Source organism: Seriola lalandi, unplaced genomic scaffold, assembly GCF_002814215.2.
Source record: "Seriola lalandi dorsalis isolate HSWRI2012SDOR001 ecotype SW California unplaced genomic scaffold, Sedor1 jcf7180002054898, whole genome shotgun sequence".
Taxonomy (NCBI): Eukaryota; Metazoa; Chordata; class Actinopteri; order Carangiformes; family Carangidae; genus Seriola; species Seriola lalandi.
In genome coordinates this window covers 2,880,352-2,904,879 of record NW_019525450.1, presented here as the reverse complement: position 1 = coordinate 2,904,879, position 24,528 = coordinate 2,880,352, and the positions used below count along the sequence as shown (strand labels likewise).

General features: G+C 41.5%; 1 protein-coding gene across 2 annotated transcripts in view; it reads left to right on the top strand.

The window, feature by feature from the left end:
• adamts18 (ADAM metallopeptidase with thrombospondin type 1 motif, 18) overlaps window positions 1–24,060 on the top strand; it is a 61,066-nt gene extending 37,006 nt beyond the window's left edge. For both annotated transcript variants that reach the window (XM_023429610.2, XM_023429611.2), the window contains 8 exons: window positions 7,646–7,766; window positions 9,323–9,449; window positions 15,566–15,770; window positions 17,704–17,898; window positions 19,648–19,718; window positions 19,904–20,069; window positions 21,785–21,980; window positions 23,151–24,060. In XM_023429610.2, coding sequence (XP_023285378.1) covers window positions 7,646–7,766; window positions 9,323–9,449; window positions 15,566–15,770; window positions 17,704–17,898; window positions 19,648–19,718; window positions 19,904–20,069; window positions 21,785–21,980; window positions 23,151–23,266 — 1,197 coding nt within the window. In that variant the 3' untranslated portion in view covers window positions 23,267–24,060. The remainder of the gene's footprint in view (window positions 1–7,645; window positions 7,767–9,322; window positions 9,450–15,565; window positions 15,771–17,703; window positions 17,899–19,647; window positions 19,719–19,903; window positions 20,070–21,784; window positions 21,981–23,150) is intronic.
• The last annotated feature ends 468 nt before the right edge of the window (window positions 24,061–24,528 follow it).

Here is a 24,528-nt window from a genome sequence, read left to right as displayed (position 1 = left end):
CCCCTCCCGGCCACTGACCTCAAAAGTGCTTTGTTCCAGCCATGTGATTTGAAGCTAATAGAGTGAATAAAATCCCTAAGTCAACTGCCCTTTAGAGGCAGGGATGAAAAGTATAAAATCAGATGGTTGCCTAGAGTGAGATGTACTGCATAGTACAGGAGGTGATTTATGAGCTGATGGTACATTTTTTTGCCCGACGTTTATAATCAGTGGTGTGTCAGAAACCAAAGCTTCGAGGGTAGGGCGAGTCTTTACCCGTCCTGAAGGCAGCAGCAGAATGTGATGCTGGACAGGCGTATCCTCCTCACAGCAAAACTAATATTTGACAAGTGGCCGAGTAGTTTCTCCTCATGACTCTGTAGGTTTAAGTGAACGGGTGGAGGGGGTTGTGCGGGATGTTCTTCCCACATAACTTTGTCAGCGAAAGCATTTATTTTCTCCTGAACTCTGAACCCTAGCTGTGGAAACAGAAGTGAAAACCAGGTGAAGAGTAGACATTTGTTTTTTTTTTCCTCCTCCATCATGCTTGAAGTGATAGTCATGTGAAAGCTAGTCTCTCCTCAGTCCCTAGTCCCCCAGAAATACTGCAGTTGAAGCAGGAATGATTGGCCTGTAAATCCAGCAGGAATACCAGTGTGATATTTCTGAAGTGCTTGTCTGGTCACTCGTTTGACCATCAGGAAATGTCTGAGTGTTTTTTGTAGCTATTTTAGAAAAGAAGCCTCTGTTTGTGGGCAGTTTAGTGGATCCGCTGTTGTAGTTGGCATTTGAACGGACCATTCTTGTTTTCTTGTGCAAGATGGATAGATTTCATTTTTTTTCTCAGACACTTTTGGAATAATTTCTGCATCCTGCGATGCACCAATCTTCCTTTCACTGAAAATTGGTATTATATAGCGATAATAGCAGTTAACAGTTATATTTACAACCTCCGTTTTATTTAGCCATGCTGGTGACATGGCATGACATGTATGGATGGGAATGTCTGTCTGTCCACCAATAAATTTCAGACAGACATTCATGGTGCCCAGGGGGTGAACATGATGATCCCCAGACTTTCCCTGCAGTGCCACCAGCAGGTCACTTATCTAAAAAAATACCTCAGCATATTCTCGGCTCCCAGACGAAGCCGCAATATTTTTGTCTATGACCAAATATCTGCAATACTAGTGAGATTCCCATCAGCCTCAGCTGTACTTTGTTTTTTGGGATCAAATCTTTGAATGCTAAAACACTAAATTAAAGGAGCTATTTGTAAGTTTTGCTATTGCTACATAGGAAACTTACAAAAAGCCCCTTTTAAGATGGTGAACATTATACTTGCTTGTGTTAGCATAGTAGTGAGTATTTAGCTCAAAGCCTCTCTGTGCCTTGGTTCTGCCTCACAGAGCTTTTGGTAATGAATGAGGAACATGGCAGTGTCGCTAAAAAGAAGTCTGGGGGAAAAAACACATGCAGTGCTTACTGTGGAATTCGTGTGCAATGGGGGGGAATATTATCAACACTAAACAAAGTGGTTTGGATGATCTATTGATAATCTTAATTGCTGGCTTGTAGACAACCTTTGTCGTTCTCCCCTCGAGTACAGTGTTATCATGATGATAGAAACAATGGCCCAGACTACACACATAAATCCCAAGTTATAATAGGGATAAATTATCCTTCAAAGAATGGACTAAATCTCACAGTGCCCCTGCTGCTTGTCTGTGTGTCTCAGTCATACATCTGTCCAGCAGAGAACTCAGCTGTAGCACGCTGCTGATCTGCAGATGACACGACCATAATCTCTATAAGTATGTCCTGTAATTACAAAAAGGAGAAAGAGGTTGATAGAAAGAGAAGGATAGAAAGAGGGGAGGGGGGGGGTGAGATTAAAAGATTAAGAATTCTGCAATTGAACTCTTTGGATGTGAGAAGTTAAGGTCAGGGCACTGGGACTTTGACTGCAAATGAAAAGAGCCAAATGAAGGAAAGCGAGTCGTTTTTTTTTTTTCACTGCTGATCTTCATCTGTTTCACACATTCTACTTAACTGGCTCTGTCACAGAAAAACTGAGAGAGTGCAATGGGGGAGGGTGTACGCACCAATCGCTCCCAGACCCTTACTCAGCTTGAAACACTCAAAGAAAAACAAATGTTGAGGAGTGTGAGCGTAAACTGTGACAAGGTGTTCACATCTGCACAGCTGCTCTGCTGTTAGGGAGGAGGAAGGATGGGGAATGGGAGTAGTTAACAAGAGCAGGAGGGAACAGATATAACATATGGCTGCCTCTGGAGGTCTCAGTGGATACCAACGAGGATTATTCCGCCTGCATTGATGTTCTTGTGGTACAGCGAGGTAACGCCAGTTCAGGGCAAAGCATCGTGGATCCACAAGTGAGATTGACATCTGTGTCTGCTACATTGTAATTCATCATCATCTCATCTGACTTGATGAGTGCTGTGGTGGCTGGGGTGTGAAAACCGAGACACTCTGCGGTCAGAACTTGGAGTGTGGGAAGACTCGCACAACTTAAACTTGAAAGGCTTCTCATGCTCAACTTCTCTTCAGGAAATATTTGTTTCTTTCAATAAATGGGATTTCTCTTTGAGTCTAAAGAACAAGAGTCGATACTTGTAACCGTACTACAAAATAAAAGTAATTCAGGAGATGCAAACATTCGCCATCATTGAACATTTCTCCAACTAATGCTACACTACTATGTTTAGTTCTTTTGCTCCTGACATTCACACTACTCCAGAGATGTTTGGAAAAGCCGCTGACCCCGTTTTAGTTTGAAAGCTCCAGGGTTGTAGTGTGGATGGACAGAAATGGAGACGGTGGTCATGTGATATGCGTTGTCAGGTGTGATAGTATGGACAAAGATTATTTGTGCCACGGAGCTAAAACAGCTGACGGGACGGAGATGGTTTTCATTTTAAAACACAGTTTAAAACATAGTTCAAAATGAAAATGTTGTGGTGTAAACGTAGCCTTAGAGCCAATGAAAAAAGAATATTTAGCATAGTTTACATTTATTTCACTACCATGTTAGAACATGTGGAAAAATAAACTTTTAATGTGTTTTAACTTGCAAAAATGGAACCCAGGTTTTGTGTTTGCATGGACATTTATGAAATCAGGTAACAACCAGAGGTGAAGTTTATTCAAATTATTAAACTGCATGTAAACATACTGTCTTCCAACACTTCCTACTGACAGAGTTAAGGCTCATTTATTTGCCGTCTTTAGAGTTTCAGTAGAGTTTTATGTGTTGTGACTAATATCAAGACAGTATTTCGATGCTGCTGTTAGTCTGCTTTTACTACCAAGGCGTCACAAGGCCAATGTGAGCTCTCTCTGCAAAGTGGGAGCAAGCATGAAGTCACTGTTAATGTTGTGAGTTATTGCAGGACGCTGTGGGCTCTTGGTTTGCAGTATGGATAGGTAGGATGTTTTTCTTTGTTCTTATTGGTTTTGGTGTTCAGTAGTCAGCTGGGGGATGAGCTTTGGCTACAATTGTCCCAGACTGAGGAAGTGGAGAGGAGACAGGGTTGGACATGTCTAAAATTATTGTTTGGAAGTTAGTGTCAGTCCTGGCAGACAATGTTAATACTGTGGTTGGTTGGGTTTATTCAACATTGCGGATAGCTTAGGAAAGAGAGATCAGTCATTTAGAAAGATTCAATGATGTGTAGGTCCTCTATTAAAGGGACTGCTGAGTGTTGTTTTTATAACTGTTAGTTCACATCATGGGAGGTTGTTTGGTAAAGGAGCAGGAATGTTGGTAAGAATTGGTTTGCTTGGATAAGCATAAAGTCCTGGTGTGGTTAGCAGTGACAGTTGTGTCATGGCCGTGGGTTGGGGTTTGGTTGGGGTGGGTGGCATCAGCGAAGGAAGTATGGGTGTTAAAGTGTGGCTGGATGTTGCAGTTTGGTACACGCCACAATTTCATCATTTTAGACCAGACACCCCCAAGTTTAAAGGAGACATTGTCTGAAACACTATGTTTGCAAACATTTAACCATGGTTTGACTTATGGCCTATGGCCATGAACGTGTTAGTAACATGGCTGAGGTGAAGAAATGCAGCCTTTTATTGACTCTATGAATGTCTGCATTTGGTGTTGAAGCATTTTAGACATACACTTGTAGTTTTGAGGTGCACTGTGGAGATTTTCACTTCTAGTAATACTATGGACTAACTTTATGGGTGGGTCCCTGTTTTGTTAGCATCATGCACATGCACAAACATAATGTTCAACTGATGGACAATTGGTGGCGGTAAACGCAGCAAGAATTGTAGCAACATGCCAACAAAAGCACTGAAGAAGAAGACTGGAAGTTAGCAAATATTTAATTATAGAATATTTAAAAATCAGTTTCACAAATACTTTAAGAATAAGAAAATGTGTTCCACTATGTTTTAGACCTTGAACATGCTTTTTCTATATAAATTAAAGGACAGTGCATTATCAGCCCGTGCAAGTGATTGATAGTGTGAACAAAATCAAAGGAAAACCTGTTTCTGCAGTTGGACTCCTTTACTTTCAGATTTACATAAAAATTCTCTCATCAGTTTACAGCAAGTTTGAGCGTGCAAGCCTGATTCAGTTACATTCAAGCTTGTGCTGAGTTTTGAATGGCACCCCTACAGGTAACACATAAGCACACATGTCTTGCACACAAGCAGACAAACTTCTTTTAGTGCAGGGATCTTAAAAGTCTGACACTGTGGGCCCTGAAACCTGTTTTTGTTTCCATTATATTTTTGTTTCCATTATGCCAAATTAGCTTTTAGCAGCTCTTGTTTACCACTATCACTGAACTACTGTCATACTGAGGAAGAATTAAAAAGATGACATTTCCCAGGCAAGTTATGGAGTTACAAGGAGAATCTTGTCTCTATGATTTCTAAGAGATTTTGATATGGGAAAGCCACATTTGGTGTATGACTTCACTCAACTATTGTTGGTGAGCGGGCCAAACTACAATAACTAACTTCCTGTTGTTTTTAGAGCACTGGCATGCACCTGTCCCTTTCACCTCATATATCTCCCTCTGGGGAGTCATACCTCACAGTTCGAACCCTCTGCTTTAGCGGAATATGACATGTAAACAGCCGTGCCTGTGCTTGTCACAGTATCTTCATATGTCTACACCGTGTCCCATTGATTTGTCCTTCCAGCTGTGCATAAGTCTGCGCACGCTGTACCTCCATATGCAGATGTGTTTCTGACATTAGACAGCTCCTCGCTCCTCTCCGGATAAACATCTCTCTTTTTGCCTCATGTCTGGCACGGGGCCGACCGCGCACATGGAACAGTTAACAAGCAGCAAGAGGGGATTGGTCCAGTCAGTGGAAGCACCCCAGGACTATTGAATGTGGACCGAACCCAGGAGGTGCTTGGCTTTCTAAGTTGGATGGTTGATGGTAGATTCCTTTGTACTTCAGGATATACCCCAAAGAAAATACACTTGTCAAAGCTCATTATTGCAGATACTGATAGACTGGTATGTTTGTCAGACATTGGAATGGATGTTGACAGTTGGACTTAATAAGATTTGCCAAATGGATTGAGGATTTATAACCACCCAACCTGAACTAAAGCTAGGTGGGCTGTGAATGAGACATAGCTATACTGAAGATAATCCAGCGCAGTGTTTTGAAATGGTTTAAAATGACACACTATGTAAATGCACCTCAACCAAAATTCTTCACCATGGCAGTGAATCCTCGCGGGGTTGTTTTAATGATAGCCTGATGCTTCTCCTGTAATGGGTATGTCTGCTGTCATTCATCCGTTAGTCCAAATAAACCTGCTGAACAGAAAAGGTAACTCAGAATCTCCAGCCAGTATAAAGGATGTGGTGAAAAGAAGCAAACTCTCAAAAGAAAATGGAAATTGTCCCTCGTTTGTTCATTGTACTGTCCAAATAAAATGACCTTATAATAGTGTGGTCAGCCAGTTTGGACTAGAGAGGGAACAAAGCACTCCTTAATGTTTCTTCAGCTTTCTGGTTAGTGGGTAGTAGATCTGACGGCTCACTGGGAGCTGAACAGCTGAATTAGGCTGCCACGTTGTCAGTGGTCTTACCTTTAGTCCATAACACACATTTAGTTTCTGCTCTTCTTTCATTGCACATCTTCATTTTTGTTTATATGGTGTAGACATACTGTATAGATTCATGGAGCGCTGCCAATTATAGATGGGCTCAGCTAGAGGGTATACATTATACTGTATGTGGGGGAAGAGTTTTTATTATCCAGAATTTAGGGAATATGTGGTTATAGAGCTGAAATGGTCACTTATTTAATGCCAAATATTTGCTCAAATGTGAAAATGTGCTGTTTTTCTAAGTTTAATATAATTTTAAATATCTTTTAGTTTAGTGTTAGTTTAGTGTCAGTCATTTTTCATTGTTTCATAAATAAAATAAAACAATAGATTGACTGTGGGATATAATGTGTGCAAGAAGAAAGGAAGGAAGGAAACAGGATCTGTAAATCAACCATTTTTACTCATATTTTAATATATCATGAAAACATTATTCGGAGAATTTACTTACGGTCAGTTTTATACATTGTATCGACAGCTGCAACATAATATATTCATTTAATGTTGTAATGTCATTAGTAATGTCCCCGATAACATTATAGCACAACTGTAGCATAAAAGCAATGTCAGACCTGGATTTTAATGGTTTTCTCCGTGAATGTCTGCAGCACTGAACATGCAGCTACATCACATCAGATTTTCTAATAGCAATAACCACACAGTTTTTTTGGGCTAAGTCTACAAGCTATTTTGCACAATGCCGCTACATGGCAAAAACAAACAAACTGACATGGCTGACAAAAATACAGCGTTGTGTTTGATGCTATATTCCAGTCAAGCATACTTTTCGTAGCATTTAGTTGAAGAACATCTACTCTCACCTGTTCAATGAGAGTAATTTAGGCTGACATGGAAGTTGGTGACAGTTCAAGGGGCATCTGGAGTGGTAAACGTGGGGTTAGAAGGTCCTGAAAGTCCTGGGACCATGGCTGGAGCGGTTGATTTTTGGTTAGAGAAGCTGGACAATGGAGCTGCATCCCCCGGCCTTGGCGTCGAGTTTTCTTGAGACGTCTCTTTTCTGACTAACCTTGTCTGTTCCTCCTCTTTCTCGATGCCTGGCCTCTTAAAAAACTTGTACTGAGAGCTTTGTTTTGACATCTTTACATTTTTTTTAATCAAATCTCCTGACCTAATGTTAGCTGTGCCAATGCCACCCAGTGCTCATTTGAACTTTGACCTTTCATTACATGTGGTGGGAAGTCTCTCTGTTCGTATGTTTTTTATTCGCAGCTAATTCATGTTTTTTAATATGATTATGGTGGGTGTGCCAGCTTTAGATTTATATGGCAGAGACTCATCTGGGCACACCTGTGGCTATGCGGGTGCTTTACAGTATATACTAGTGGCCTGGAGATTTTTGGGGGAGGAAGATTGCTGGTTTAACTCCATAGAGCAGCCAGGAAAAAAGTGGTTGCAGTGGATGACTCCCAATGTAATGTGAACATCTGAAAACCAATGTGATGCTTTCCGTGGCTAAATAAAGGTTAAAAGACAAACTACATCCACACATGTGATACCTTTCTGACTGACTGTGTTCTTGCCTGACAGATCCTCCTGCAGGGAAAAAACCCGGGTGTGGTGTGGGAGTACACTCTGCCTCGCACTGAGAGGAAACCTGACTACAGCTGGGGTGTGGTGCGCTCGGACTGCTCCGCTCCCTGTGCTGGAGGTGAGGCTGTGTGTGTTTGTGTTTGAATGTGGGCCAGTACATGTGCTCTGTGTATGTTCATGTGTTGTGTACATTAATTGAACTTTTGCTTAACCCCTCCTTTGAGCAGTTATGCCCCACTTATAGGTTAGCAAAAGTAACTAGGCACAGCAGGCCTGTAAAGCTTTGGGTTTCTCCACATGTTGAAACTGTGTGCATGAGGCTGTAGTAAGAGCAATCCTTTGCTTTCAAAGAGTTCTGAGGGTTGTCCTTTTTCCTAGCGTTTGAATGGAATAGAAACAGTGCGTTTATCTCCTCCAACATAAGCTGCATTCGTTAGCAAGTCCAGCTAGCTAACTTACTAACTACACTAATAATGTTAGCAGCTCTGTCCTGCTCTTTCTCTCTGAGACATCTACACTCAAACAACCTCAGCCAGTGTTACTTCAGATAGAGTTACAATTGCGAAACACATTTTATATTTTATTAGAATATTAGCTTGTGCAAAATGTGCACTGCTATCCACATTTTTAAACAACATTTTGTGTGGCGGCGTGCGTTTCAGTCTGTCTTCAAGTGTGGCCATTTGAACCAGGTATAAACACTTAACAGCCGACGTGGTTAGACAGCATGTCTAATTCTGATGGAACATTAACCGGCTCTTAACCTCAGTCTTTCAGCATGATATCATGTATCATGCATATTTAACATCCACTTTTACAAGATTCTTGTTTTGAAACAAGTCAGTTAGAAACATTAAAAAGTCAGACAGAGAAAGCCTTTTCAAGTCATGGCACATAATTGCTTAGGTACTAGCTAGCTTGTTACAGCTGATCAAATCTGCCAGTGAACTTCTCTAAAAGGTAAAATTGAAGGTTGACAGTGCTTTTGTTTATCTCCATCTGAAGCCCGTTGTTTCAGAAAACTATTAAGAATTTAGAGTGGCTGATATGCCACAGTATTTGTTAACTGCATATGTGCTGTGTGAGAACAGAAAGTTTGACAGGCACAGCAGCGGTAACTAAGGAGGATGGGGCTTAACAAATGGTCAAATGTCCCCAAGGGTGTGATTTTATTTGTATATTTGTGTCTGTTTTTGTATATGTCTCTATATATGTGTGTGTGTGTGTCTGTGTGTGTGTGTGTGTGTGTGTTTATATGTTTTTATATTCTGTACAATTCCCCTCTGCTACTGTGTGGTCCAGGAAGTGTGTTAAGGCTAATGAAAAGCACCTTTGTCACTTGAGAAGTTCAGATTCTGTTGGTCCCAAAAGACTCTCAGTAACCCCCTGCTCACTTGTCAGTGAATGGATATGTGTGTGTGTGTGTGTGTGTGTGTGTGTGTGTGTGTGTGTGTGTGTGTGTGTGTGTGTGTGTGTGCGTGTGTGTGTGTGTGTGTGTGTGTGTTTTGTTCTAGCTCGTCTCCAAAGGCAGCAACAGTCATCAGGCATGCAGACAGACATACTGACTTAACCCAGACATCTTGATCTACGACAGTTAAAAAAATGTAACTGATGTAGTGAAATCACCCGCAGGAACTACATCAAAACTCTTTTTATTTTTCATGTTTCCATCAGGTCGTATCTCGACCAAGGCTATCTGTTTGCAGGACCAGAAGGTTCAGGTCAACTCCACCATGTGTAATCCCCTCACCAGACCGACGCTGGGCTCCCATCTCTGCAACACACAGCCCTGCCCTGCATAGTAAGTGCTGCTGCGTGTGTGTGTGGCTCAGGTGGCATGTGTGTTTCTGTTGCCAAATTTTCAGGAACCTTTGGTGCTGTCTTTATTACAGGCGCACACACACACACGCGAACACACACACACACACACACACACAGACGCTGTGGTTGAGCAGTGTGGAGGTTGCCTGTGGTCCATTTACTGTGGCCAGCCACCACTCTGTTCTCCGTGCTCCTCTCTTCTCTGTTCACTCTCTAATTTTTCTTTTTTTCTTTCCATTTTCCTTTTTGAGAAAACACAAGAAAGCACTCTCTGTCCACTGTGCTGTTGAGTCAGTCTGTACTTATTGCATTGCAGTGTTTTCTCTGCATGTCCATCTGTAGAGTGAGTGTCGAAGGGATTTTAATCACACAGTCGTGACAGAATCGCGCAGTGTTTGATTTCTTGCCTTCATGTTTGTGATGTCCATCTTTGTTCTACTGCCTGGTGAGAAGAGGCTCCTGGTGGATGGCAAGCAGACCTTTTAGTTTAATCTGAACTCTCTCAGGTTGGCAAGTCTTAACAAGCCTTAACCAGTTTTAACTAGTAGATGAACGCAGACCTAATGGTTTAAAACATTATAATATTTTATTATTTCTCACTACAGTCAAGGACACTTATTTTAAGCTCACAGTTCTGGATTTAGATGATGTCAAAAAACAGGGTTGTAGCCACCAGTGAAGTCACAGTGTCATGTCCTCTGTTGTATTTCTGGGAATCTGAGTGGTTAAATGACATGAAAAGTTTACACTCTGTGATTATACACATGTTGGATGTGTAATCACAGAGTGTTGGGATTTTAAGGCTGATGTATAAAGCAAAAATTTACAGAAAACAAAAGTGAACAGTTAAAGGAGCTATTTGTACGCCGTGGAAAGCAACACCAATGTTAACTCTTGTCTCGATCACGACTTTTCTTCTATTCCATTTTGTCACTCATAGCGACTTACTGTAGCCTCCAATCTGCCCTGAAGACAAAGCGCTACTCATATTATAAAGACGATAATGGCTGAAGCTCTTGTCAAGTTACACCACCACCTACACCTGACAAGAAACCATTTTCAGAGAGAGAACTTACAAATAGTCTCCTTAAGTAAATTAAAATAATGTGAAATTTGTGCCTCTAAGTGGGAATCATCAGCTGCTGATGCACTTTGTGCTTATTGCAAATTAGCAAATGTTAGCATGCTAACGTGTACAACTATGATGTGGACACAGCAAACTTCACTGTTAGCGCGTCAGCATGCTAACGTTAGTATTTAGTTCAAAACGCTGCAGTGGCTAAGTACAGCTTCACAGAGCTGCTAGCATGGCTGTAGACTCTTAGCTAAATACCTCGACAAGTTTCCAGAGTTCGGTTTGTGGCTGGTCAAACATTTCTCAGGTGGGTGGGGTTCTGTTTTGGAATTTGTAGTTTTGACCTCAGTATTTCTAAAATCCCTGGCTACAGCCCTGTCAGAAACATCTTATTTCAGTCTTATCCCCAGACAGAAAGTTCTACCAACTGGTTGACTGTTTTTGTCATGAAGTAAATACAGGATGATATTTCCAAGTCTGCAGTGGAATTTTTACTTTAGCGAACACTTGAGAATGAGAGAAAGAAAAAAACAAAGACATAGCTGAAGGGAACAAGGGAGACATCAAAGGCGTTGTTCCTTTCTGTGCATAGCATATATTTCTCATATATTCTCAGCCCAAAGTTTCTGCCCATGTTCTATCTCAGCTGCATAGACATTGTACTTAATGGCATGCATTTTTAAAGGAATCTGAGCATTCGGGGGCCAGTGCAGCAAGCAAAGGAGGAAACCACGCTTAAGTGCAGTGGAGTAACACGTTGCAACAGCACTGAATAAATGGCTTCTCTCCTATGTAGGCCTTTGGCTGAGGGAACTGGAGCTAGCTTGATTTACTGCGCTGCTCCAAAGAACGGGCAGGGAACCGTGTCTTGGGTTCAGTGAGAGTGTACACACATACACACAAATGCACACACACACAGGGCAGCATGCACGATTACAGTTCATATGCATACACATTTTCCAAATGTATGATGCTGAAATAATGTATTATGGATCCAAACCATGAGGTAAAAATAGAAATACAAGCTGCTTGTGTTTGATGTTAATGTTGATGATCATTTTGTCCATCATCAGCAGTGCAACTAGTCCAGACTGAACTTTCTCCTGTGTCAGGGGTTTGAACAAGCCAAACAACTATCGGTTGCACCTCCAACATACAGCCTCTGTTTCTCACCAAGTTTCCCACCACCCGAGAGGGCATTTCCTGCCCCTAATCTCAGGCATACCATTTCTCTTATCTTGGCGAAAGGTATTAAACAGCCGTGTTGCGTGTCCTGACCTCCCCCCTTTGTTTGAGTGAAGAAAAGTGGTATAGTCCAGATAAATAGCATCAGTGCATGTTGTCCATCCGTGGAAAATAAAGCAGTGTTTGACACCCATGGATCTTATTATACAGTAGTTGACACCATTTCTCAGCTGGTTGTGTGTACGAGCCAATTTATGGGCGCTGCACAGAAAGACAGTTGAGTTGAGTGAGCAGCATGAAAGCTTTAATGACTACATCAAGACCTCCATGATGTATGGGCACACATTCAAGGGCCCAGCAGAGAAAAAAAAATTGACAATGAGGTGGAATGCATGTGTGCTCTGTGTTTGAGTGTAAGTGTGCCTGACAGGAAAAGGAATGTAAAAGTGCCTGCTTATCTCTGCGGTGTGTATCTCGGGTGCTGACAGGCCTATCCATGTTTTATTGTGCAGAGACGGCTGGATTCCCACGGGGCAGAGCCAGTCTAGCCATGCAAAACTCCCCCTCTCCACACCCTCGCCCCTTCACTCCCATCTACCCCCTTTTGCTTTAGACCCATTTTAAACCTTCACTCCCCGTATGGGTGTCGAGGAAAACAAGTATTCTAGACTGTGGTGTTGTAGCAATTTCTGAACATAAAAGGGAGGATGCATGAAGACATTAGTTCAATCTTCCAGCCCAGCTTGCAGTCAGGAAGAGATGCACTCATATCTCATAGACATTTGTGTCCTGCCTTGCTTTGTCCCAGCCCCCCATCCCCAGCTCGTACTACCTCTCCATCTTCTCTTCCTCTGTAGTTCCATCTCTGCTGTTTGAAGTTATTTTGCTCTTTCTCTTGGCAGAGGCCATCTGCAGACTCACTTACCACAGGTTGGGGATTTCTCCGTGTGTATCACGGAGCAGCAGCATATGTAGACAAATCAAAGTGAGGCGCGTTGTACCTGTGCCAGAGAATATGTGCAGAAAAAAAAGAGACAAAAGATGTACGCACAAGATGCTGAGAGCCTGGATTTATCAAACCTGTAAGAATTAGACTGAAGAATGCTCTACAGAGCCAACATTCAAGTAAAAAAAGAGAGAGAGAGAGAATAAGATACATACTTACAGAACAGTGCAAGAGTAACATTTAAGAGCTGCTCTGAAATGAGTAATCACATGTGTGCTCAGAGCAGGAAGAGCCAGTCAGAGACAAAAAATATGTGGTAAACAAAGCAACAGTTAACATCTTTGGAATATATTAATATATAAATAGGGATAGAATAATGGGATGTTTTCTAAATGGGAAACAAATAGATAACCAAACTGGAGGAGGAAAGTAATTGTGCTGCTGGTGGATGAGGTTAGAGACAGGATTAAGAACCACATTGACAACAGCAGGCAATGAAAATGCACACAAATTGGTTGGAAATCAAAACAAAGTTTGCTTTATTCTTGTTGTTTGCACAAAGTCAAAAAAAAGGTTAAAAAAAAAACATGCAACATTTTAGCCAATATGTTTTTGGAGCCAAAAGCATGTTACATATGTTACTTTGGATGATATATTCCTGGGTATCATGTCGTAGACATTGTGTTCTCAGCCTTGACTCTTAACCTTAAGAGACCACTCGGGCTCTGTTATATTTTAAAGTCAAAATAGTAGTAGTTTTTTTATTCTTAGTTTGGTAGTAAGACTAAATGTGAAGGGTTTTTATCCTTCACTGAAGTCCAACATTTCCCTTTTATCCATTTGATAAACACTGGTCCACATTTAGATTTTGTAAAATTACCAGGCCTTTTTCACAACAGACATGTTGAGTTGTCACCGTAGCAAAAGCACAGGTGTCACTAATAACATTCGCAATGGCTCAAGTCTCAACCCCACCTGCAGATTTGTCAGCAGCATTTGAAGGAGCCTTGGAAATGGGACAGCCTAGTCACGCCACTGTGACGCAGTCGGTCTTCACATGCAGCCTCCGAACGATGCGGCCCCTGGATTGGGACACAGCTTTTGAACGAATGCAACAACAGTACCAAGATCATGTAATACCAACATTGTAAAGAAGTAACTGAAAGGAATACAGACATCAGAGGCTGTAAGGACCATTGAATGACAAAATTAGATTGAAGGGCTGAGAAAGGAAAAAAATACACGGAGAGAGACAGAAGGGGTGTTTTTACAAGAAAGATGAGTACAGACGGGAAGTAGCCTACACCAAACCACACAAGTATAAAAATCTGAGTTTTACAAATTCATAGTCTCATAGAGTCCTGGTTAATATGGGTTTAGCAACCTGTTAAGCAGACGTAGTCATTTTGGTCACAACATGATGAACTTAGGAAAACCATTGGCTTTCAATCAAGCTCAATATCAGGGTAAGAAAACCTGTTCATTCATTGGCAGTAGCTGGTCTGCAGCCATACACGTACTAAAAATGCATGGGTGAGCTTTTCAGAACCTCCACTGCAGTAATGCACTCTGCTACCTCAAAATATGTCAGTTATTGAAACATTTCAGATACAAATTACAGCTAGGTCAGTGGTGGTTTGCAGCGAAGCAGAGTGGCACTTCAGCCACTTTTCCCCAATGATATATTGTTATTTATAAGCCAGGGAAAACAGAGGGAAAAAAAGCAAACAGTCCCCAAGCCAAAAATCCAAAACCAGCGCTTTCAGGTCCCAATGGTTCACATCTTTCCCATTTCCAAATTGCAGTTTAGTCCTGCTGCTTCATTTGTCTGCGGCATTTGAAAGAGAATGAAAGCATTTTTCTTCCCCCGGAGCAGGTCGGCGTCGTGGAGGAATGGTCTTTGCGGTGGCATGTCGTCTCAGAACTGGACTGAGCCATCTGCCCATCTCTCCGTGTCCCTCTTCTAAGCCTGCGGTTGTCAGACCACTCATTTGCTGTAATCTCCCCCTTTAGCGCCGATGCCAAGACAGAAGCTATTTTTGAAACAGCAGTAGGCTTTCATCAGTGGTGAAGCAAATTTCAAAGACACTTAGGAGAGGACATGGAGAGGCAAAAGCAGACTGGACTAAGAGGAAGGACATTAGAAATAAAATGAGAGAGGACAGGATAAAAGAAGAGTGGACACATAGAAAGAAGAATGAAAAAGACAGAGGAGAGGACAAAAAGAGAGAATTGAGGGATTGTGGACCAACATCTGCCTGTGGCCTCACTGTATGTTGTATATTGCGGTTGGCTCTGGAGACCTGGGAAAGCTCTTATGGAGAGTTGTATATACAATATGGTTTCCATATTTAGTTTCAGATACGAATGGTAAACAGAGAGATGGATGGATATGGATTTATATCTCGGCCTGTTTATTTTTTTTGTATTAACTTCCAATTTGGACAATGACAAAGATCAAAATATTGTGAGTATTTTAGAAGCAGCAAGTCCATGTTTTAATCAATAAAAGAAAAGTAAGAAAAGCCCAACTAGGTCACTATTTGGAGCTTTTAACCACTTAATAATATACGGTCTTCTGACGTCTTTGGTGTGATAGCACTCACTGGTAATTTAGGGTGAAATTGTTTTTTTCTGTTCGTGTGTTTGGGCCCAAAATAAGTGCAGCAGATTAGAGCTGGGACCTGTGGTTGGCTGTCCTGATTAGGAGCTCCGTCATGTGGCTGGTATCCTGATGACAGAAGTTACTCTATAGCAGTTCCATATATCATGCGCAAAATCCTGCATCACTTACATGTACTAATGCTATTGTTCACTGATAACTGACGTAAACCTTCCATCTCTCTCTCTCTCTCTCTTTCTCTCTCTCTCTCTCTCTCTCTCTCCCCAGCTGGGCAACAGGCGACTGGGGGCCTTGCAGTCGCTCGTGCGGAGGAGGCCAGCAGACGAGGACACTGCGCTGCCTGAGGAAGGTTACCTACCAGAGGGAAGAGGTGGTGGCACACTCCCTCTGCCCTGTCATTTCTCCAGCCCAAGTCCAGCCCTGCCACACCCAGGCCTGCCCACCAGAGTGGAGCACCGGATCTTGGTCACAGGTGGGTTTATAGAACACCTGCTAGCCACACTAGCAGCATGGCTCTTGGTCCATCTCTTTGGTCCAGATTGAAATATCTCAACAACTCTTCAATGGTTTGCTACTTATTTTCATGGTCCCCAGAGGATGAACCATAATGACATTCGTGATCACCTTACTTTTCATCTAGTGCCAACAGCAGGTCAAATGTTCTGTTGGATTGGCACAGGATTTAGTACAGACTGTCATGGCTCCTAGAGGAATGAATCTTAATGACCCCCGAGACCTCATTTCAAATTGTTCATTACTTACCAAATACCTGCAAAAATATCACAACATCTTCAGCTGTATTTTGTTTTGTGCCAATCAGTAGATGTTAGCATGCTAACAACATAAACTGAAACTGTGAATCTGGTAAACATCAGTTATTGTGCATTACATTAGCATTTAGCTCAAAGATCACTGTATGTAGTGTGGCTGTAGGCTCTTAGTCTTGTTATGATTTTCCTAATAGCAAAGACTAATCTGGTTGCAGAGTTTGTGGAAACACTGTAAATCCACAGGAAGTGTAATATGTACATGTGTAGACTCTGAATTGTAGTCATGAGTATGCATATATTAAGTTATAAACACACTATCAAAAGTCTGGAGTTTGATTCTCCATGGATGCAGTGAGTTTCCTATGCAAGCTGTCAGATGTTTCACTCAAGCTAAAACAAACGCTCTGCTGCCCTCTGTTGGACATGTGGAAAGCACTAGGAAAAAAACGACATGAATTTAATAATGACACCTGTGACATCTGCCAGTTAGTCTTCTATTTTGATTGCAATCAAAAACAAATGATTTTCTCTGTTCCCTTGTCCTTCTTGTTTACAATTGTGGAGATTTAATTTATACAGTTTCATCAGTTATTCAGATTGAATTCTACCTGCATCTAGTAACCAAATGAATCACAAAACAGACACACAAAAGTGATCCTAAGTCATCATTGTCTGGTTTGCAATGAACTCCTCTTGGGTGATCAGTGCTTGTAAAATGTTCATTGTCAGGACTGAATCTATTCCCTGCATGGATAGTAACATTTGATTAGGCCACTTAATGCTGTGGCTGTTAACCAAGTACGACTTGAAACTTATGACCTTTCCAGGGCTTTGGTTTGCTCATGTTGCTGTGTCCAGCACTAACAGCTTGGCAGCAGATCAGATAGTTTGTCGAACTTCCTGGAATGATTGGCTGCTGTGACCTGCACAGTCGGGACATTCGGCTGTCATTCAGCCATCAGTCTTTAGGACACTGTTGTTGTGCTCTTGGACTGTTTTGAAGCACTGGTCCAGGTTCAGTCTGCGGTCATGCAGAGACAAGGCCAGTCTCCCTGAAAAAGATCAATCGGACCTTTCAGTGACAAAAGGACAACTGGGACGTGTGTGCGTGCGTGGTTGTGTATGTAAATGGATATGCACAGATGTGTATGTGTTCTATGTCTAATAAATTAATGTGATGTTGTTGCATTAAACTGCCCTGACGGCTGCGGTCGTCATTCCCAGCGGAGCAGTTTGACTCTGTTGTCCATCTCTCTGCAGTTCATGTGGAGTTTACAGCAGCACCGTCTGCTGTCGGTGGAGACGATGATGGGCTGGGGTCACATTCAAGTCCGAGTTATTGGTTTACTGTATTTAATGTTAGGCCATAATGTGCTGTCATCAAACCAGTGACCTTCTGCTTGCTTGTCCAGTATGTGGTGAATTACAAATGCATTCACAGTGCCAAGGATTTACTCTCTGTTCATATGGCCCAGTGCTGAAACACGATGAAAGCTGAAGGTTAAAACAATCATAAGAAAGTATCAGACTAAGTTAGTGTATGTGTACAGTCATTAAACCTTTGATTACTGATGATGCAGTCATCTGTGTCTCTGCCACACTGACTCCTTCTACTTCCTCTTTGTCCGCCCACAGTGCTCTAAGACCTGTGGCCGTGGACTGAGGAAGCGGAGTGTGTTTTGCAGTAGCACTGATCCTGGGGCCAAAGCGGTGGTGGTGCCCGACAGCATGTGCAGACAGCACCACAGACCCAAAGCCCAAGAGACCTGCGTCCTGCGGCGTTGCCCCAAAAACGAGAGGCTGCAGTGGATCCCCACTCCCTGGGGAGAGGTAGGAACAGAGAGACAGGAAGCTCAAGGAGCAGCAGCATCAGAAGTGAAACGTGTTGCTTTCAGTTTAACAATTTTGAGGAAAAATCCACCCTTAAGCTCTTGAAATGTGTCAAAAGAAATAGCTTTTGGTGATGCACCTTGTATTTGTGTGTCCATGTTGCTTGGTGATCTGTGTGAACTGTAGAAGACATGACATATAAACTGGCCTGGAAGCCGAGGAAAAAGGAATAACTGAAAATTAAGAATTCAATAAAGCGCAGTACATATTACACTAAATAACTTGTGTTATAAAGATAATAGAAACTGTACTTTACACTGTACTGGAAGATTCACACACATTAAAGCAGCTAATGTTCACACACAATCAGTCAAATCAATTGACAACAATTTTAATAACTGATTAATCTTTTAATTAATTGAAATAAATTAATTGGATTTTCCTCTCTTACATTTTTTGCTTTTGTTAAAGTAGATAGGCAGTTAAATATATTTTATCAGAAACTGAGAAAATCTTTTTATTGTTATTCTTTCTCTGATTACTGATTAGCTGACATTTTATAGACTAAATGACTAAATAACCCATTGAAAAAGAATGAACAGCTTCATCAGTAATTAAAATAATTGTTAGTATGCAGCTATCAAAGCACAATACTTAATATAGTAGACAGAACAAAAAGAAACTAAATGTCTGGCAAGAAATGATGCTGTCAGATTATTTACTCCATCAAGGACAAGATATGCTGACTTACTCCAATCAACATCCTAAAAACATTTTGTAATCATTTTTAAACCTGGAAAGTTACATTTCTGCCTCCATGTCAGTGACAGCTTTGGCTGGAGGCAATATATTTTTTCAAATTTTGCACAAATGTTCTCTTGGACTCAAAGAGTTACTGTTTAGATTTTGATGATCAAAGGTCAAAGGTCACTTTGACCTCACAAAACATGTTTTTGGCCACAACTCAAGAGCTCAAACGCTAATTATGACAAAATTTAACACAAATGTCTATTAGGATAAAATGATGACGTGATGACATTTTATATCCAAAAGGTTAAAGGTCAGCTTCACTGTGTCATCATAATGTTCTGCATTTATGATGAAAACACTTTTCTGGCCCATTATTCCAGACTCACAAACAGAAGGGGGGATTGTATCTGGCTGGTCATGAATGCAACTGTATCTCGCACCCTGATCATGCCGTTAATCATCTACTCACAAAGAGTATTATTTTAGCATCTGTTCCAAATAATGGTGAATCGGTTAAGTTTTCCTCTTCGTTCTCATACATGTAAACTACAGTAGTAGAGACCCGTAGGGGCAGGGGCCAGGGTTACACCCTAAATAGTTCATGTTGTTGAATATGAAATGAAAAAAGTCAGTTTAAGGATCAGGACTGCGGCCAAGAAAGACTAGAAAGATAAAACACAGTGAGGTTAGCTCCCAGAATACACTGGGATTTGGATTTTGAAACGGAGCCAGACACATCGACACACTCACACACGTATATATACACTGCATGCTCATCACATATAATGACTGAAAAATACTCAGTAGAGCTCTTAGTATTTTAGCTCTATTTCTACAACTTTGTGGTGTCTGCTGTTATGGGATCCCCCTGCACACACATTAAAACACACACACACAGACACAGACACACACACACACACACACACACATATACACTTACTCACTCACTCACAGAGTTCATTTTCCAAAATTGTCCCTCCTGCCTGCACTCTTTTTCAGTGCTCCAGGTCTTGTGGCACAGGCATCCAAAAGAGAGAGCTTCGCTGCGGGGAGAGAGACTCGCAGGGAGGGTACGTTTCTTCAACTGCACACCAAGACGTCCCTCACACTTTAAAATATCTGCACAGATACTTAAAACCCCACTGTGTCATCTGTGTACTATGTCCTCTGAATCAGAATTTCAGATCTGTTTTCAAAATTGGAAGCCCTGTAGGAAAAATGATTTTGAGCAGACAACCTGTCCTCTCCCGCTCAGGTATGTGGAGTTCCCCACACGGAGGTGCAGGAATATGGCCAAACCTTTGGTGGATCTCCAGCAGGGCTGCAACCGAGGTCCGTGCCCAGAGCTCCCTCGGGTCGTCGCTGGCAGAACAACCTCCAACGCTGTGGTCTTAGGCTGGTACTCCTCTCCCTGGCAGCAGGTACATTTGCTCACGCTATGATCCAAAAACTGTCTACATGACAGACTGACATGTGTTGTCCAGCTGAAAGTCTTCCAGTTTGGAGCTTTTCTCCCACGTGTGACACACTATGGTGACATGTGTGATGTGTTCAAATTACACAGCCAAAAGCTGCAAAGAGTCTTTCTTTTTACTTGGATATTTGATAGAACATTGGATCCCTTGGCCTTGTGATGAATGGATGCTGAGAGAGTTTGTGATTGTAGCCATGATGGCACTTAAGTTACCTGGACAAGAGACAGGAAGTATAAAAGCTGATTTTATTCTTGATGGCAAAAGTCTTTCAAAACAAAGAAAGGTAGATGTAATGGTGATGTATGTGTATATTTTCTTTCTTAGTTCATGTAGAAAATATACACATACATCAACATTACATCTACCTTTTTATATTTGATTTCTTTCTCTGACAAAAAAAAAATTTAATTCAAATTTAACTTTGCTAAACTCGGTCCCCTAACAGCAACTGTCCATCGTAGCTTAATAACTAGGCCTGGCAGACAGGTCAAGCTTTGGATTTCTCTACATGCTGTAGCACTGTGCATGGGGCTGTAGGAAGAACAATATTCAGCGTTCAAAGAGTTTGAGATCGAATGGTTTTTTTTAAGCCTTTCAAAAAGTTTTCTTTTTTCAGGCTGACTGACAGCTGTCAGCTTGGGACATGACTTAGAGCTGTGACTGCTTTGTTGTGACATCACAAAGTAACAGAAGTCCTGACGGCCTGTTTTAAGGCTCAGTTTCTGAATACAGGCTATGTGCTTTTCTCTGTGGACTGAGGCTTTGATACTTTCACAGTATTAATATAGAACCTAGAGCTGCTTTATAATCAAACAACACATGGAAATCTACCTTTATACTATATGGAACCTTTATAGTTGTGCAAAGTTCTTCAAAATTAGCTACTAGCTGCTAGTCATCCCACTTTGTGAACAGCTGCTTCTAAACCAACAAATCTTCCGAAAAAGGGCTCCTCAGGTTCGCAGCATTTATTTCCCAGCCCTCCATCTCTCACTTCATTGATTTTTGTTTACCAGGCCTTCTTCTCTGGGAGGCCCTGGAATAAAGAAGGCAGCCCAATGTCTGGGCCAGAACTCTGATCGATACAGGACATATGACCACGAGTAGCTCCTCTGTTTCCCTATAAACCTCAAATGCAGACTGTAGAGTGTAGGTGGTGCTAGTTCACAGACTTCGCCTAGTTCTTACCATCAGTGGCTGGCAATGTGGAAGGGGCCTCAGATGTTATCCAAAAGCTCCATTCTGTTACAGAGCCTTTCGGGGCAGGTTGTGTAGTTTATGTGTTATATCATCTATTATGCAAAAAGTCTTAAGGGCAACCTCATACAGCGCAGAGTCTTATTCTGCTTGATCTAGAGCTTGTGATCCCAGTATGTTTCCACCAGAGAAGATATATACTGACAGCTCGCTGGAGGGCGAGTACATGCTGGATGGGATGTTTGTTTTCTTCATCTGTTCTTGGTCTCTGTATGGACTTTTCCTCCATCCGTTCCCTTGCCTCCTCTGCTCTTTTTATGACAACTCTTTTCTCTCCATGCGCTGCAGTGTTTGATCTCCTTCTCCTATTTATATCCCTGCGCTCCTTCTCACTTCTCCTCGTCTCATTCTGCCGTTCCTTTTGTTTTTGTCTCTCTGCTGTTCCTCTCCCGACTCTGTCTCAGTGCTCTGTATCCTGTGGCGGAGGGGTTCAAACTCGGTCCATCCAGTGTCTGCGGCAAGGTCGTCCCGCAGCTGGCTGCCTGCCCCATCAGAGGCCTGTCACGTCTAGGGCGTGCAACACACACTTCTGCCCCGCCGCTCCCCCGGCTCCAGCACAACGCCCTGGCCGCGTCACAGCTGCTGGACCGACACCAAAAGGTAAATTCCTCAGACAGACAAAGACAAATTCATGAAGTCAAATTTACTTGAAAGTACAGCGCTTGGTGGAGTTGGCATTCCCTCTCTTTAGGAGGTGTTTTTCCAAAGACAACTCAAGCCCATTGGTTGTCCATTGACATGTCCAAGTAAATGACAGAAAATGAATGAATTTGTGTGATTTATCTTTATGATCATGATTATATCATATATCATGATTTTTCATTAGTTTTTATTTTTGTTTTGACTTTTTGTTTTCAATTTCAGTTTAGTTTTAATCAGTTTTTAAGGCGGGTTTGCTTGTTTAGTTTAATTTTTATTTTTTGAAAATGCTTACTTTTACTTTAGTTTTTATTGGTTTCAGTGTTAGTTTTTTTGTAATGAGGGGGGTTTGTCAGGGGGGGGATTCACAAAGGTCACAAAAAGTATTGTGTAATAAAAACTCAACAAAACATCACACCATCTTAAAAATATGTTCACTTAAGACAGATGACCATTTACCAAAAAAAGACGACTATACAAGATGTGTGTTAGTCAGTGTGTTTGTGTCATTAACCAGAAAAATTTAACAGGACGTTACTTGAGATCATTAATACAGTGAATCTTTTGGACACTTAAAGTGCACATGTACTGGTCTGAGAGCCAAATTTTCCATCTGGCACAACAAGAAAATTGGTGGATAGATTCATATCCACCCAAAACACTCTGCTTTTGTATTAGATTATTGACCAAGACAAAAACTAACAACATTTTCTCTAAAATTTTAGTTTATTTTAGTTAGCTTCGTAAACACACGATACAGTTTTAGTTAGTAATAGTTTCTTTTTATAAAGCCTCGTTTTTATTTTTATTTCAGTTAACAAAAATGTTTTTTCTAGTTTTTGTTATTTCATTACTTTTAGTTAACGATGATAACCTTGTTATCATAGACAGTGTCTTCGCTATAAAATGAAGCTCTCTGGGCGGCTAAACTCATTTGTCAGAATGTACAATCAATATGTAGATGTCAGTGTGGGTTGTGGGAAATTGCGATGACCACTTCTCACTACTTTCTGACACTTGTTTTGGCTAAACAATCAAATGACCGATCAAAAAATGAATAAATAAAAGGTCCACTAAACAAAAACAAAAAAATAACTTCTAAGTGAATGTTCCTGTTCTCTCTCTCTGCAGATGAACACTGTGTGGATCATTTCAGCTGGTGCCACTTGGTCCCCCAGCACGGCGTCTGTAACCACAAGTTCTATGGACAGCAGTGCTGCAAGTCCTGCTCCAGCAAGAGGCCGTAGAGCTCTGACACATCAGACTCTGTGGCTTCAGGCCTCTGAAGGAGACAAGGAGACGGGGGGGTGATTACTCACAAGACACAGAACTGTGCTCAACAATTTGTGTTTTCTTCCTGGAGTACTTGACTAATGAATTTTGAAGAGAAGTAAAAACGAGAAACCGTGGACTCTTTTTTTTTTTTTCTTAAAGAAGGCAAATGTGGCTGCTAACGCTCATCTGCCAAAGCGGTGTCATCGAGACACTGACATCATTGAAAGTGGAAAGACAGAGCATCTGAAGACTCGTTGATGTAATATATACGTTGTCATTTTGTGGAGCGTTTTCTTTTTGAAACCTCTGAAACTACAAGCCATCAAGAGAACAGGAAAGGACAATAGCATTTTCAGCTTGCTTATACTGTATGTTGTATATTTAAAGGCGTCTGGTTTCACACGCCTTTGTTTAAATTATTATGGTTCGTAATATATGATTTACATTTTGTCAGGTGTACAGTGGATCTGTGACATGTTATTTCTGTGTTTGGATATACCATAGGACTGCACCAGTCACCCTTGAATCCACGTTATGAGATTTTATGAGGCATTAGTAATCTGTGGTCAGAGTTTTTTCTTCTTCTCCTCCGCTTGTCTTGTTTGCTGCTGCTCAGTCAACGACACGTTCTTCCTGTGCATTCCATTCATGTAAACACTATGATCACATGCCTCTGTGTACCTAAAACATTTTATTCAGTCACGCTGTTAAGTGGTCATTTTTATCTCTCCTGTATTGTATCGGTAATACAACTTGATGATCTGTTTGCCTTTCTTTTCTTCTCTCCATTCTTTCTAATACCCGACTCACAAAACAAAAAATGGCTCAAAAGCTTCACTTGACTCAGACACTATCGTTTGCACACTGATCATAAAAAACAAATCCTCCCCAGATAGGGTATATGTGCTGGCCCAACATATGCCTTGGTCTTTGGCCCAAGTCTGGCCCATACACCTTCACATCTGGGCAGATAGCTGTTATCCTGCCGTATTGACTGACAGCTGGAAGAATTTCTGTATGTATGTCAGAATTGGTCAAGATGTGGAATCTTAACCCTAACCCTGACAATCATGCTGTATATGGGCCCGATTCGGACTGCAGAACCGGGTATATACTGGGTCAGAAGAAAACAAGCATGTGGCCCAAGTATGGGGCGGATTTATTCTGCTACTTGGTCTGCATCCATAAGCATGAGCTCTCTTTGAACCATGGCAGTCTAGATGTCTTTTGCAGG